This window comes from Vombatus ursinus, unplaced genomic scaffold (genome assembly GCF_900497805.2).
Source record: "Vombatus ursinus unplaced genomic scaffold, bare-nosed wombat genome assembly UNPS02011572.1, whole genome shotgun sequence".
In the NCBI taxonomy this organism is placed as follows: domain Eukaryota; kingdom Metazoa; phylum Chordata; class Mammalia; order Diprotodontia; family Vombatidae; genus Vombatus; species Vombatus ursinus.
In genome coordinates, this window is record NW_020951350.1 from 5,202,544 (window position 1) to 5,217,759 (window position 15,216).

At 33.6% G+C, this 15,216-nt stretch overlaps 1 protein-coding gene across 3 annotated transcripts in view; it reads left to right on the plus strand.

Moving 5' to 3' along the window:
- ANKHD1 (ankyrin repeat and KH domain containing 1) overlaps positions 1-15,216 on the plus strand; it is a 119,779-nt gene that overhangs the window by 58,635 nt on the left and 45,928 nt on the right. For 2 of the 3 annotated variants that reach the window (XM_027856582.1, XM_027856581.1), the window contains exons 11-14: positions 8,740-8,827; positions 10,200-10,327; positions 10,578-10,721; positions 11,859-11,961. In XM_027856582.1, the coding sequence (XP_027712383.1) occupies positions 8,740-8,827; positions 10,200-10,327; positions 10,578-10,721; positions 11,859-11,961 (463 nt within the window). Of the gene's footprint in view, positions 1-2,520; positions 2,626-8,739; positions 8,828-10,199; positions 10,328-10,577; positions 10,722-11,858; positions 11,962-15,216 lie in introns of those variants that run through there. The other variant, XM_027856583.1, reaches the window with a different exon arrangement.

Here is a 15,216-nt window from a genome sequence, read left to right on the forward strand (position 1 = left end):
TGGAAGACCCACTTAAATCTGGTTCACTGAAAGATATAGAAGTATTTTGTATATGCTTGATTTCCCTGAAAATTTGTTATCTAATATGCTTGACTAAATAGATTTCCTTCTTAAACTAACAAGCCTTTATTTTAATTTCCATCATACTTTGTTTTCAAGGTATATTTTGGTACTTTGTGAAAATTAGGATTAGTTCAGACTTAATACCCTGATACTCAGGCATTTAAAAATAATGGATCCTTTCAGGGACTTATCATTTAGTCTCTGGAAGGGTACTAAGAAGGATCCTCCTAAAGGCCTTAGTTCTGATAGTAAGCTTGGACTTTGAACATTGGTTACTCTTTTATGCAATTACATTTTCTTGATGGGGGTCACTGAAATATTTTCATGGGTGATATACTTCTCCTTCCCATGTAGTTTGTGGAATAAATATAATGTCTTGATTCAGTTTTCAGCTTTACATGTTAATTTTAGCATTTAAGCCATTAAACATTTGACTGACTTACTGGACTGTATCAGAGAGGTACTGTAGAAACAATATATTTGGATTTGTCAAAGCATTCAAGAAGTTCTCTTGTGATATTCTTGTGAACACAATGAAGAAATGTGGACTGGTTGTTAGAATAGGTAGATAGATTTGTTACTGGCTGAATGACCAGTCTGAGTTGTCAGTCTGGAGGGAGATCTGTATTCATACTTAAAAACTTGAAGCTAAGATTGCTTTGAGCTGAATGTATTATATATGTGCAAGAACTAATAAAAAATTATCAGCACTATATTTTTAAACAACTATCTCTTTAGTTGTAAACTATTTTAATGTCATTACTTAATTCTGTGAGTGATTCAAGAGTTTGGATACTGACAAAATAGTCCTAGGAGGCATAACGTTTCTATCATGAGGCCTCTTCTATTTTAACTTAATCTTTTTTCTCTTCCTTTATGAAATATTCATTCAGTTCAATCTTAGGTTCAGCAAATATTAGCCATCTCTTTTTGTAGACAGTTTGTTGCATGTAGTTGCACGAATTGGCATATTCTAAAACCTGTCCTTTTCTTCCTATATAACTCCCAGACCTTTCTCTTTTAAACTTGTTTACCTTTGCCTCTTCAGAAAATCGATCCCACAGGTTTGGTTTTGTAGTTATCGTAGTTGCAGTTGTCAGTGAAACTCATATTTAGATTCCCTAGAAGCATGCCACCTTGGGAATGGATGGGAATATTACTCCTTGCTTCCTGTTCCTACAGGTCTACTCTAGCATTGTTTAGATCTGGAAGAAAGCAGAGCTCTGAAGGCCTGTGAGTTAGATATATAGTTCATATATGTATACATACTTTATAGTTCACTGATTTTTCTCTCTTGTGATGAAGTTTAAGAAAAAGTTTAGAACCTGGTATAAAACATTTAGGTAAGAATCCAAATGAGTGGTAATCATTAATCAATTCATTCTTAACTCATTTTACTTTCATAAAATTCATTCAGGTCTTCCTTCATTGAAGTAAAGGTGATGTTTTTACTATTTTGGCTGTCCATTAGTGTTGACCATAATCTTAAGAGCTTATAATTTAAAGCTTCTTACTTTTATGGAAGTTAATATTTTATATATTGCATCAGTGATGAAACTTTGTTTTTTTTTTTAATAAGTTTTATAGGCCTTTGTAACTGATTAGCATCTCCTGAACATTTAAGTTAATTATAGACCATGAATTCGATAGGACTTTTGATTTTTTGTAGATTTATTTTACTGGTTGAGTTAATTGTTGGACATTTTCCCAAAATAGTAAGAGCAGATGGTACTTTGGCTATACTGATGCTCTGTACTATGATGTGTTCTATTTCAAAAGTGGGGGTTTAATTGGCCTTGAAGACAAGACCATCTAGGTAAATACAGTCCACTGAGTTTGGTGTTAAGTGATTTTGTAACAGATTTTCTGCATAAAATTGATTATTTGGACTTTTCATTTCAGTGAAAAGAAATTCCGAAAAGTTGAATTCTTCTTTGTGGCATCTTATAAATTAAAAATTGTAGGTGTGTGCTAGCCTTCTTTTGAAGGTAGCTCTAGTTTTAGTTTGAAAAGCTTTGAGTAATAACAACACTATTTGAGTTCTTTTAGCCTTCCTCATAACACCAGTTTCCTTATGCCTTACCCCCTCTAAGACTTTCTTCTCCTCAGAAACTATTTGTATTATTCAACCTGGACTCAATCAGATTTAAGATGCTGACTCTTATTTACTTCCATAACTTTAGTTGTGTAAGAAGACAAAGGCGTTAGTTGATGACTTTTGTTTATTTCTCCAGAAATGTCTAGTAATTTAGGTTGAAGCTTCTTTGCTAGTATTACTGGAACATTAAAAATATATTCTGCTTAATAAGTCCATTGTTTCTCAAGATGAGAATCTTTTAGAGAAGAATTTTAGTTTTATTGCTGAGCACCTGAAACACCAATCACTGGGTCTTCATGGCCAGGCGTGATTTTAATTTTTGGAATAAGACCCGTGAGTTCTTCTTTTTCCTTCCGCAGGACAAGCAGGAGGACTTAAAGAAGACTATTTTGGAGGGCATAGAGACGGCCAAGCATCAGGTGAGGGTGGCCTTTGATGCTTGTAAGCTACTACATAAGGATTAGATGCTTGTAGATAACTAGGGCTTTGTATACCTGGATTCCATCCTTGAAGTTAAAGAATCCAATGGGTGGCAGGGGAAGACTTCTTCAAAGGAGAAAACAAAGTCTCAGTAAACAGAGAGCTACGCCTGATACATGTCCCCTTAATATTCCTTCCAGGAGATAGACTTAGAATCTCCCTGAGGAGTAAGGATTTTCTTACTTAGATAGTTATTTTTAGCTGACCCTTTAGGAGAGAGTTAAGGTTACTAGGGAGGCCTCAACATTTATTGTGAGTTTCACTCATATTTAACTTTTTTTACTTACCATCGGAAATCTAGATTTTACATGTGTTGTAGCATTATGTTTTTGTATGAGCCTTCAAAAAAACTATCTTTTCAAGTTTAGTGGAACTTTAACTTTGTTCTAATCCTAATGTATATAAAATTTTGCTTTTAAAATTTTCTTCTTAGATTTCTTTTATTTGCTTCTCCTAAACAGTTTTTAAGGGTGAAGGAATGGTCTAAACCTGTGATTTCATCAGGCTGGGGAACTCTTGTTACAGAAATTGCAGCTCATCCTCCATTTTTTTATTCTTGTTCTGGTCAAGAGAGTTGCCTGAGGCGTTGAAAGGTTAAGTGACTTGCGCTGGATCATACCTACCAAGTATACCTACAAGACTTGATTACAAGTCTTTCTCATTCCAGGGCCGGCTTTCTCTCTATTATACCATGTTTCCTTCTGAAGTTAGTGTCTAAGGCTGATGCATTGTTTGATTTAGGAAATTCTGAGCTGCAATAGGACTGAAAAGTCTTTTAGCATCCACACTTAAGTCTAACACCAGTATGATGAACACCTAGGAGTGAGAGGGAAAGTGCTACCAGGCTGCCTAAGTAGAGGCAACGTGGCCAAAATCAGAACTGAGACCATCAAACTTTCTGAGCTGATAGGCAATGGGGTTGGGCTCAGGATTGCACTTTTAGTCTAGGGATAAGAAGACCTAGTGTTTAAAAAGAAACACACCACCACCCCCAAGGAAATTAATGTCTAAGAAAATAAATATTTGAATGTCGAGACATTTAATATCCATTGTGATCCAGAGAGATTTGCTTTAATACCATAAACTCAGGGTAGATATTGTGTTTTTCATTACAAATGAGTCTTTCCTCCATAGATGAATTCCTATCTTTTATGGAGATGTCATTTGCCTTTAAGATCCAGCAATTTTTTATTTTATCATCATGCTTTAGAATTTAAATTATTTTCTAGCATTTAGGTATCAGGGATGCATAGGATAGAAATTGTTTTTTGTTTCATTCAAAAGAAAACTTTTACCTTCACTATGGGATATATATTAAAATATAAACTGTAACATAATTTTAGATGGTTTGACTCCTTTCTAGCCCCTAAATTTAAATTCTGTTTCGTGCTCTTTGGCTTCATAATCTTCTGGGGTCTTTTTGTGATGAGAGCAGTAATTTATAAATTCAGATATTTTGGAACTGGTCTCTAATAGCTATTTATAATATGCGTGGGTCCATCCTATGTCATTGTTGAGGCTAGTTCTCTTTTGTTAGTTCTTTGAACTATACTCAGTTGTGTAGTTTCCTTTGGCTAAATTGTGAAGCAGTATGTGATAACTTTTCTGTTTGTGACTTCAGCCTGTGATTTTTAGGCCAAGTGCTAAATATAATCACTAGAATATCAATTCAGCTTCTACATGTTCCTCAAGTATTTTTTTAATGTTTTAAGAAAAAGTAGAGTTGGGTTTTTTTTTTTTAATTGTACATTTTGTTTTAGCAAATCAGGAAGGGATTTCTTTTTTTTTTGTAAGGCAGTTGGGGTTAAGTGACTTGCCCAGGGTCACACAACTAGTAAATGTCAAGTGTTTGGTCTGAGCCCGGATTTTGAACTCAGGTCCTCCTGACTCCAGGGCTGGTGCTCCACCTAGCTACCCCCTTCAGGAAGGGATTTCTTAACTTTCCATTCACTCCTCTCTTATGCTTTGGTAGTATAGTTTTCATAAAAATTTCTTTAGGTGCCTTAAGAACTTTACTTACATAATCATACTGAAGGTATAATCTCTAATTGTTTCTTTTTAAGTCCTGTCAAACCTGTTGGTAGTCAGCCTAATTTTAGGTTTATAACTGGAAAGATAATATAGATTATTTGCCTTGTTTGTTACGTCAGTAAGTTTTTGTTAGCTGCCCATTATATGCAAGGTAATACTACTTTTTATTCCTTTTTTTTTTTTTTTTTTTGGTGAGGCAGTCAGGGTTAAGTGACTTGCCCAGAGTCAAACAGTTAGTGAGTGTTATGTATCTAAGGTCAGATTTGAACTCAGGTCCTCCTGACTCCAGGACCGGTGCTTTATCCACTGCACCACCTACCTGCCCCTACAGTTGATTATCTTTACGATGTTGCTGTTACTGTGTAAATTATTCTCCTGACTCTACTCATTTCACTTTGCATCAGTTCATATAAGTCTTATCGAGTTTTTCTGAAACCATCCCCTTCATTTTTTATAGCACAGTAGTATTCCATCGCATCCGTATATTCTGTTATTCGTCTATTCCCCAGTTGATGGTCATGCCCTTAGTTTCCAATTCTTTGACACCACAAAAAGAATTGCTATAAATATCTTTAAACATATGAATCCTTTTCCTTTTAAAAAAAAACTTTGTTTATATGTGCATTTACATATGTATTTGTGTGTGTGTATGTGTATTTATCTTTAGGGTATAAAGCTTGTATGGTATTGCTGGGTCAAAGGGTTTGCACAGTTTGTTGATTTTGGGGCATAGTTCCAAATTGTTCTGAAGAATGGTTGGACTAGTTCATAGCTCCACCAGCAGTGTATTAGTGTACTTCTTTTCCCACTTCCACTCCAGCAGTTGTCAGTTTTCTTTTCTGTCATAGTAACCAATCTGATAGGTACAAAGTAGTACCTCAGAATTGTTTTAATTTGCATTTTTCTAATTATTAGTGATTTAGAACATTTTTCATATGATGATAGCTTAAATTTCTTCCTCTAAAAACTACCTGTTTATATCCCTTGACCATTTAGCAATTAGAGAATGGTTCTTATTCTTACAAATTTGACTCAGTTTCCCATATACTTGCTGCAAGGATTTTTTCCCCAATTTCCTGCTTTTCTTCTGATTTTGGCTACATTGGTTTTATGTAAGAACTTTAATTTTATGTAATCAGAATTACAATTAGGAAAAAATGTTAACTAGCCAGTGAACCAAATATTCAAACAAATTCCATTTGCAACTTAACCTAATTAGACATTAAGGATCTTCCTGGATGAAACTTTTGGAAAATGCTAACTCTTATAAAATATGCAGCCTGAATTTTAAAGCTATATTAGACTGTAGGTACATTGTAGGCAAAGTAGCAGCATCATTATGTCCCAAGTTTTCATTTTTTTACATAATATTTTAAGTTCGATATTTTCTCTCTTCCTTCATCACCTCCCCCTCCTTGAGACAGTAAGCATTTCAATATAGTTTTTTTATGTTCAGTCATGCAAAACATATTACCATATTAGTCACGTTGTGAAAGAAAACAGACCCAAAGGGGGGAAAATAAAGAAAGTTAAAAAATAGTATACTCCAATCTGCATTCAGACTCCCATTAGTTCTTTCTCTGGAGGTAGATAGTGTTTTTTATCATGAATGCTTTGGAGTCTTGGATCATTCCATTGCTGAGAATAACTAAGTCATTCACAATTGATTATAGTACAGTATTGTTTTTCTTCTCCTTGACCTAAATTTCTCAAATGCAGCCTTATTGTTCCCCTAGGAACTTGAGAGAAATATATATATATTTGAGGCGTGAGCAATTTTTAATCCTGATAATAAGGAATATCTTGGGATTAATCACTTTATCTTTTAAGTCTTACAGTTGTTGCTTAGTCTTTCAGTGGTGTCCAACTTTTCATGACTCCATGTACCATCCTGTCCATGGGGCTTTCTTGGCAAGGATACTGGACTAGTTTGTCATTTCCTTCTTCAGTGGATTAAGGCAAATGGAGGTTAAGTGACTTGCCCACACTCACACAGGTAGTGAAAGTGTCTGAGGTAGGATTTGAATTCAGGCCTTCCTTACTCCAGGCCCAGTGCCCTTTCCACTGAGCAATCTAGCTGCCCCAAGTCTTTCAGTTTCATTTTATATATACCATATTTAGTATCTACCTCCTAGGTTTGGGTCCCACCTATGGGAATAAATAGTAATTCAGTGTCACCCATAGTAAATTCTGACAGTCTTCTTTCACATTTGACTACTTCATTTGATTTCTTGTTTTGTTGACTTCTTGTACTCACACATTTATCCAATAGAAAGTGAAAACCAAATCATTAAACTCAAGGTGGATTTAGCAATGATGCTTTTTTGCAGTTGGAGAAGTAGGTTACAGTGTGTCAAGGATCAGGATGGGAAAATTAAACAACTTTCCAGATTTTTCTTGAGTTAGATCTCCAAAATGTGGCTTTATTATTTTATTTTAAACTAATTTTAGGAATTAGATATACCCATGTTAAAATATAAGAACAAAAGCATGTTCCAAAGCCAAATATAAATGATTTTGACGTTGTCTATAAATTTTGTCCTCATTTTTGTGGATGATTTAAATTGACTATAAATTGCATGATGTGCTACTGCAGCTAGATGGAGTCAGAACTTTTATTTCTTTTAAATGAGGAGATACAAAATAATAAAAAATTAAATTAAACCCTTCTTTTTTTTGGCAAGGCAATTGGGATTAAGTGACTAGCCCAGAGTCACACAACTAGTAAGTGTTATATGTCTGAGGCCAGATTTGGACTCAGGTACTCCTTACTCCGGGGCCAGTGTTCTATCCACTATGCCACCTAGCTGCCCCTAAACCTTTCTTTAAAGAATGGCATTATAGCCATAAGTCCAGTTTAAAATATTTTAGAGTTCACATCTTGCATTTAGTTTTCACTTTTCACTTGCTAACTACCAGATCAGATAGAGATGCTTTATTGCCAGAGATTTCTCTTAATTTAGATACACAGTCAAATAAAATTAAAAACTCTATAACTTTCCTTAAAAGATATTAAATGCATATATAAAGTACTACACAATCAGAGGTGAAGTAGATGTTTGATCACTTCTATGTTTTGTTTTTTTGATCTAGCAGAATTTATCCCAAAGCTGAAATGTGGTTCCCATCTAACAAAACACTGCTATTTATCTTTATTGAAATATTCTAGTATCTGAAAGTTTGGATTTCAGAGTCAGAAAGTTCAGTTCAGGTTCAGAAGAGGAACACCAAATTTGTCTTCTTGATTTCTAAGAAAACTAAAGAATAAGAAGACGAGAGCACTGATCAACTTTTCTAGATGTCATTTCTTGTGTATGTGTGGAATAAGAGCTTGATAAAGACATTCTCACTTCTTTTGGGGTGACATTCCCCATCATTAATTACAATATAGTCAGAGCAAGCCCATTTTCAATGAAATTTAGTCTTAGGCAGCAAGATTGGGAGATGTTTTTTCATTCTTGACAAGTGCTGGTAAAATTCAATCATTTCTGTTGCTACACTGCTTTCTCTGTTGGCTACTCAAATTTTTCTTTAAAAAAAAACATTGCTTGTTGGGACTTAATATTCTCTTTCTTCCCCATTTCTTCATAATTTACTTGTTTGTCTTTACCAGTCAAACCCAAGAAACAATGTGGGCTTTTGAAAAATTCAGACCTTTCTAATTGCCTCACAGGGCTAAGGTTCCTTTTTATAGGACATAGTTTAATAGTTTGAGAAATAATTATCACAAGGTAGCTTAGAGTTAATTGGGTGGAATTTTTGGATTAGTTGGAATATGAGTATTATCCCTAAATAGGTATTTCTTGATGTGCAAAGGTGAGATTTCTGTTAAAATGTTATATTGTGTCATGTGCTTTGTACTTCATTTACTCTGCTTGTTTTCTTGAGATGAGTTGGATTTGGGAGTAGAGAAGAATCAGGTAGGTAATGCCAGATGAATTTTAAAAATATATTTTGATTAAAGATCTGGCTATATTTGATACACATGAATTTCAAGATAGTACTATGTATCAAATAGAGGCTTTTGATTAGTTGACACTGATATGTGATTCTTTTTATTATAACAGGAGCATGAATCTGAAGGTGGGAGAACTCCTTTAATGAAAGCTGCCAGAGCTGGTCATTTGTGTACTGTACAATTTCTTATTAGCAAAGGTAAAGCACTGGTAATTGTTTCTAAAACTCTACAAGGTAATTCTGAATTCTGCTCAAGTGTCAGGATACTTTATTGTCCATAATCAGTCTGGTTTTAAAACCCATAAATTTATTCTATATTTAGTCTTTTTTTTTAAAGTAGGTGTGGTTAAATTTAATCAGTTTGCGTGCAGATTTTGTGCCAGTTAAAAGAAACTGCATCTACACGGTTCAGTAACAAGTCTACAAAAGCTTTGTTGTCTTACCACAAAGAATTTTGAGTTAGACAAAATTATCTGTGTGGATCTTAATTGAAGAAGACAGCTGGTGAGATCCAAAGCCTCACTCTGTAGGCAGCTCTGGCTATGGTTATGAAAAGTAGGATAAGGTTGCTTGTAGTCTTCTTCTGTAACAACTTCTAATCTTTACTTCTAATAATGAAATTCACTTAATAAGGATACCTACATTTATTAATGACTAGTAAAAACAGTATCCTATATAAGTGTACCTAAGGGATTGGTGTTCTAGCGAGAATAACATTGCCTTACTAGCTAATTTCTGCCATATAGTAAGGTATGAAATTAACATGCTTACATTTAGAAACATAAGGATATTGTTTTTCGTACTGCTATTACTTAAAGAAGTACTAAAAACAACATTCCCTTTGTCTCTGTGAACGTTTTAATCTGGGACATGTTGTCTTGCCAGAAAGTTATGATGAGAATCATTTATAATAGAAGGAAGGTAGGACACAGGAATACGTGTATTTGTTTTCTTTTTAGGTAGCTCATAGATGACACAGCTGCTTTTTTTTTCATAGTCCAAAAAGCAATATTTAAAGAGTCATTAAAGAAAACTGGAACTATTTGCAAAGATATTGCCTGTTAAATGACCCCAACACATTTTTACTTTTAGCTCTCCTTTATTTTCTGTTTAATTATACAAGACTATTCAACAACTCAGTTTAAAAGAATCTAAAAGTAATTTTAAATATTTGGAGTTTTTTAAACTGTTTGGCGTTTTGGAGTTTTTAAAAAGTAGTCACCAGAGTAGTTAAGCTATTTATTGTGCAGGATTATATTGCTCTTTAATTTTTTTTTCTATTCTTTTTCCTGTAATTCCTTTTGCTTGCTTCCTGTAACTTGCTTCTGAGGCTTAATAAAGTCTTTATATTCTAGTAGTTAACCTAAAAATGTTTACTAAACATTTTAAGAACTCTAGACAAAAATGCTACCTTGATGCACAGGATTGATCTCTATTGACTCAATTTAACAAATCATTGATCTTATATATTTTCAATTTTGAGAATTTTACTTTCTCTGAGCAGTTCTGATTTGTTTCATTTTAAAACACAATTTTACTTTTTGTCATATTTGTTTCTTTATTCATATAGGTGCTAATGTGAATAGAGCTACAGCTAATAATGACCATACAGTAGTGTCACTGGCATGTGCAGGAGGCCATCTGGCAGTTGTTGAACTACTCCTGGCCCATGGAGCTGACCCTACTCATCGACTCAAGGTATTTTATTTTACATTTATATGGATTTAGGTCCACTCAGTGCTAGGAACGCAGATGCTTAATAAATTATTTTAAAATAAATAAATTATTCCTAATTCAGTGTTTGACTGAGAAGTCCTATTTCTAAAGTCGTTGATTCTGAGGTGCTAAATTTATAGCAGATAACTTCATTCGTTCTCGATCTTGTAATCTTCAGATTTTGGCTTAAAAACACACACTGAATTAATTTTGGTGGTAATTCTCTTCTTAGGATGGCTCCACAATGCTTATTGAAGCTGCAAAGGGTGGTCATACCAATGTTGTTTCTTATTTGCTTGATTATCCAAACAACATTCTCTCAGTTCCTGCCACAGACATGTCTCAGCTTACCCCACCTTCTCAGGATCAATCTCAGGTAAATGATAAAATTAAGTTTAATTGAGAATATAAATATTATTAAAATTGAATTGATTTCAAAAATAACTGCTATGTTTTTTCTTGTTGTGTTGAAATACACATGACTGTAAAGTCTTTGACCAGTGTCTTGGTCTATGGTAAATGGAAAGGATAGTGTTCTCATTTTTTCAAGTGCTTAGTGTAATGATATTTGAAGCATTAATATCTTTTTATTTGTTTCTTAACCTCTTTTATTAACTTAAATAGTTTTCTATTCAAAACAAATTTCCTTAGGGGAAGATATAAATGTTGGAGAAAATCTTTATACTGAGAGATGCTTCAAAGACAATAGCAGTCAAATATTTTCTTAATTTGGGGAGTTTGTCATATTGAAGTCAGTTTTCCTGATTTTGTATCAGCAATTTGACTGTACCTAAATCCAAGCTGCCAGGAAGAAAGCTTTTTTCATTAATAACCAAGAAACGTGTGCAGTCTTTGAATATATCTTTCAAAAATATTAGTTATCCAGGTGATGTCCATGTTTGGCCATCTAGTAAGTATTAATTATCTTGATCAGTTGTATTAGAAGCACCATTAAAATGGCTCTCAGCAGGTGTTAAGGGCTATTCAAAAAAATGGAGGGAAACATACAGAAACTAATGAATTCCTGAACTCTGTTTTTATAAAATGAGAAAATATTTTAAGTTACTTGGATAGAAAATTGACCATGGGTAAGTTAAGCAATGAATATGTAACATGTTCCTAACTGAAAGTTAAACCAAGCTAGGGTGCCCAGTCTATGTGTCTGTGTGTAAGTAAGTAAAAAGTTTTTCATTTTATGGGGAATTAGGATGCTTTGTGGCATCTGAACTCCATAGAGGATTAAGGATTATACTTGTGAACCATCCTACAGCCCTTTTCTTAGTTATGGATTCACTAAGCACTTCTAGAATGAATAGGTATAATACTCTAAGAAACCATTCCTCTTTGAGGTTAGCATCTTAAGGAAATAAAAACTTAATAATGTGAAATATTATGGTCGTAATGAACTGAACTTAAAATGAACATTCTTGAGGTGAATTGTGAACATATGTAAATTTGTAGTGCTGTTATGTTACCCAAACTGAGGTGAGTTTTTTCTGAGTTGACTTTTTAGGTTCCACGTGTACCAGTGCATGCACTTGCCATGGTTGTACCTCCCCAGGAACCTGATAGAGCCCCTCAAGATAGCTCCCCAACAGTCTTGGGAGTACAGAAAGGTTAGTATTTAAAATTTTATCATATAGTTTATTGCTGAACTACTTTAAGAAACTCTTGGATAGTGTTTTAATTTTACTTGGTATTCAACATTAAGAGTCAGCTTGATGTGGTGGATAGAGAATCTAAAAGTATGGAAGACCTGGATTCTAGTCCTACCTTTATTATGTATTGGCTGTGTGACCCTGAGCAAATCATTTAATCTTTCAGTGGCCCTTGGAACCCGATGATACTCTTAAACTGGAGAATAATTTGCATTTCTGCGTATAAGGAGTTTCCTCCTCAGTTTCCTAATTAATGACACCCCCAGACACAATAAAGAAAAAGAAAAGATAGAAATGCAGGAAAAAAGTACAAAGAAAAGTAGTAGAAAAAACATATTGCCAAGAAAAGTAACTTTGTTTAGTATGTAACTGCCAAGCTTAGTAGTATAAGTAGTTAAACCATTCTTGGTTGATTATACTAAAATTTGTTCAGTATTTTTTTCACTTTTAATTTTTTGGTTAATCAACTATGTAGTATGATGAAAGAAAAATAGACTATTGATCTTGCACATTCCTGATATTATAAATATGAATTCACTTTGGCAAATGAGAAGTTTTGAGTATACTTTCTTTTACAAGATTGAAATAATGAAATAGCTTCCATGAATATGTAAACCTAGAAGTTTGACTATGGGGAAATAGGTAGATAAATCCAATTAAGTTACACGAGATGGGGTTCTGTACACTATTTAAAGGACATGTACTTATGGGCTCTGACATTTACTTGTTTTCGTGCTTTGCTTCATATGTATAAACTTAAGCTTTCCAATATTTATCTGTAAATGTGTTGAATGTGTTTGTTACAAGGGAAGGTTCTTTTGGGGAGAGTCATTGGAAGGTAACAGTAATATAAAACAAAAAAGGGAAAGAGCATCAGTAAAACATTTTCTAAACATGATATTTTTCTAAAATAGGGAAAAGTGGTTGCATTATAGGATGTTCCAAACTAGAAAAAAAAATTGTAATCCTGCTGCAGGATATTTCAGATAATGCCCAGATATAGTTTAAAATGTGAAATCATTTTATGTTTTATGAGCAGATCTTAACATCCTGATGATGCCCTAATTTCTTAAGCAGAAAAATAGATATGGGGAGACATGTAGCAACAGAGGAAGATACTTTTCAAGGCATGTGGATTTTTGTAATTAGAATAAAGAACTTAACAAAGGTTTAACATACCTTCTCAATTTGTATTTGGGAGTATAGTCTTTTTCATCAATCTTGATTCCATTAATTTGAGCTTTTCTACTTGAAAACTGAAGTAATAAAAATTTTCAGAAAATAAATTTTTTACCCAGGTAATACATTGCAGTTTAAATAGAGACTCCATTCATTGCTAGTTGACTGTTTTTAGAGTATTTAAATTGATATTCCTCTGTTTTTAACCACTTAACACGTAGTATAGGGGAAAGAACAGTACATTTGGAGTCAGATCTAAGTTCAAATCCTGGCTTTGCCATCTGTGTGCCCTTGAACAAGATACTTCGTATTTCAGGGCCTTAGTTTCCTCATTTATAGAAAGGATTTTGGACTAAATAACTTTTCAGTCCTCTCTAGCTCTAAATCTGTGATTGTGACAGAATAGGGTGATTATATAGGTACTAATTAACTAGGACAACCATTGCTATTAAGTAAAGCACATTTGTATATTGGAAACAGAATCATCAGAGTGAAAACACAAATGAAAAATGTCCTAAGTATGCTCAGAAGTGCATACAAGAGAACTTTAGGACACTTCAAAAGTCTTCTGTCAAAAATAAAGTTTTTCAAAAACCGATGTACATACAGGTAACCTGATTTTTGGTAGTTCATTGAATCACTTCTTTTGAATAGGAAGTAGCACTGCTGAGTTGAATGAAAGTAAAATAAGTCTTCTTAGAATGTTCTTTGTAAATTACCAAGCCAGAGAAAGTTAATTGTCTTGGCCCTAATGTCTAAGGGTAGTTTCAAGCATAATAAACACTTGACCAAGACAAACTTTTGATGTTACTTTGCATTGCATCATACATGTAAATGTACCATAGGAAAATGTATTACCAGGAAAAATCTTTTGATAGAAAATACATGATGGTAATAACTTGCACATTCAGAAAAGCTAGCTATATATGTATGTATGTGTGTGTGTGTGGGTTTTTATATATATATATATATATTTTTGGGGGGGGGGTGAGGCAATCAGAGTTAAGTGACTTGCCCAGGGTCACATACAGCTAGTAAGTGTTCACCTAGCTGCCCCTATATATATTCTTAATGATTAGAGATTTATAATTGTTTTTTCTCACTTAGTAAAATCCATTGTCTCAGTTTTCTGCACTTTTAATATCTTCCACTTTTATTACCTGCTTCCCAAAGTGTCTCAAAGGAAGTTAACTTCAAATGATGAAATAGCTCTTTTGTTCATTTTTTCCCTCTTATTTTAGTCAAGTCCATAAATTCCTAGTGTTTTTTCTCATCTTCCAGGATCCCCCTTCTGCCTTTCTCTTTCAGGAATCATGCTTTTAAATACTTTTCATATTTCTTTATCTAGCGATCTGATAGGCATTAGTATTATCTCTGCAGTTATCATTTATTCTCTTTCCCACTATTCTTTCACAGTTCATATTCTTTCTACCCAGGTCCTCTTTTTTCCCCTTATTCCTCTAATTTAATCATTTTTTCACTCCTTTTCTACCTAAATATTTAGTGCCTAATGATTCAGCATTTTATTACAGCCACAATCAACACTACTATTTAAACATGAACAACTGTCTGAAAATGACATTCTTAGTTGAAGGAATTTTTAGTGTTGTCTGTTTTTACTAACTGGAGATTAGTTTTACTACCCAACCAGCTCTATAAAAATGTACTTGTATACATGTAAGAGGATTACCAAACTCCCTTAAAGACTCAGTGAGATTGTTAGAAGGATATTGCTAAATACGCTAAAACACTTTTGCCTTCCAAATCCTAATAATCATATTCTTTGGCATTAAGCTTTATATATGAATGAAATCACTTCTTTCCCTTTACCTGTTAATAGCAAGGTCTGAAGAGACATGCTGAAGGAACAAACTTAACTGATATCCATTGAAAGTCCTTTTGCACCAATCACTTACTAAAGCATGAGAATGGTATCTGGCTTCCTCATTTAAAATATGTGTTTTGTTTGTTTTTAAAATGCAGTTTGTGTGTGTGTGTGTGTGTGTGTGTGTGTGTGTGTGTGTGTGTGTGTGT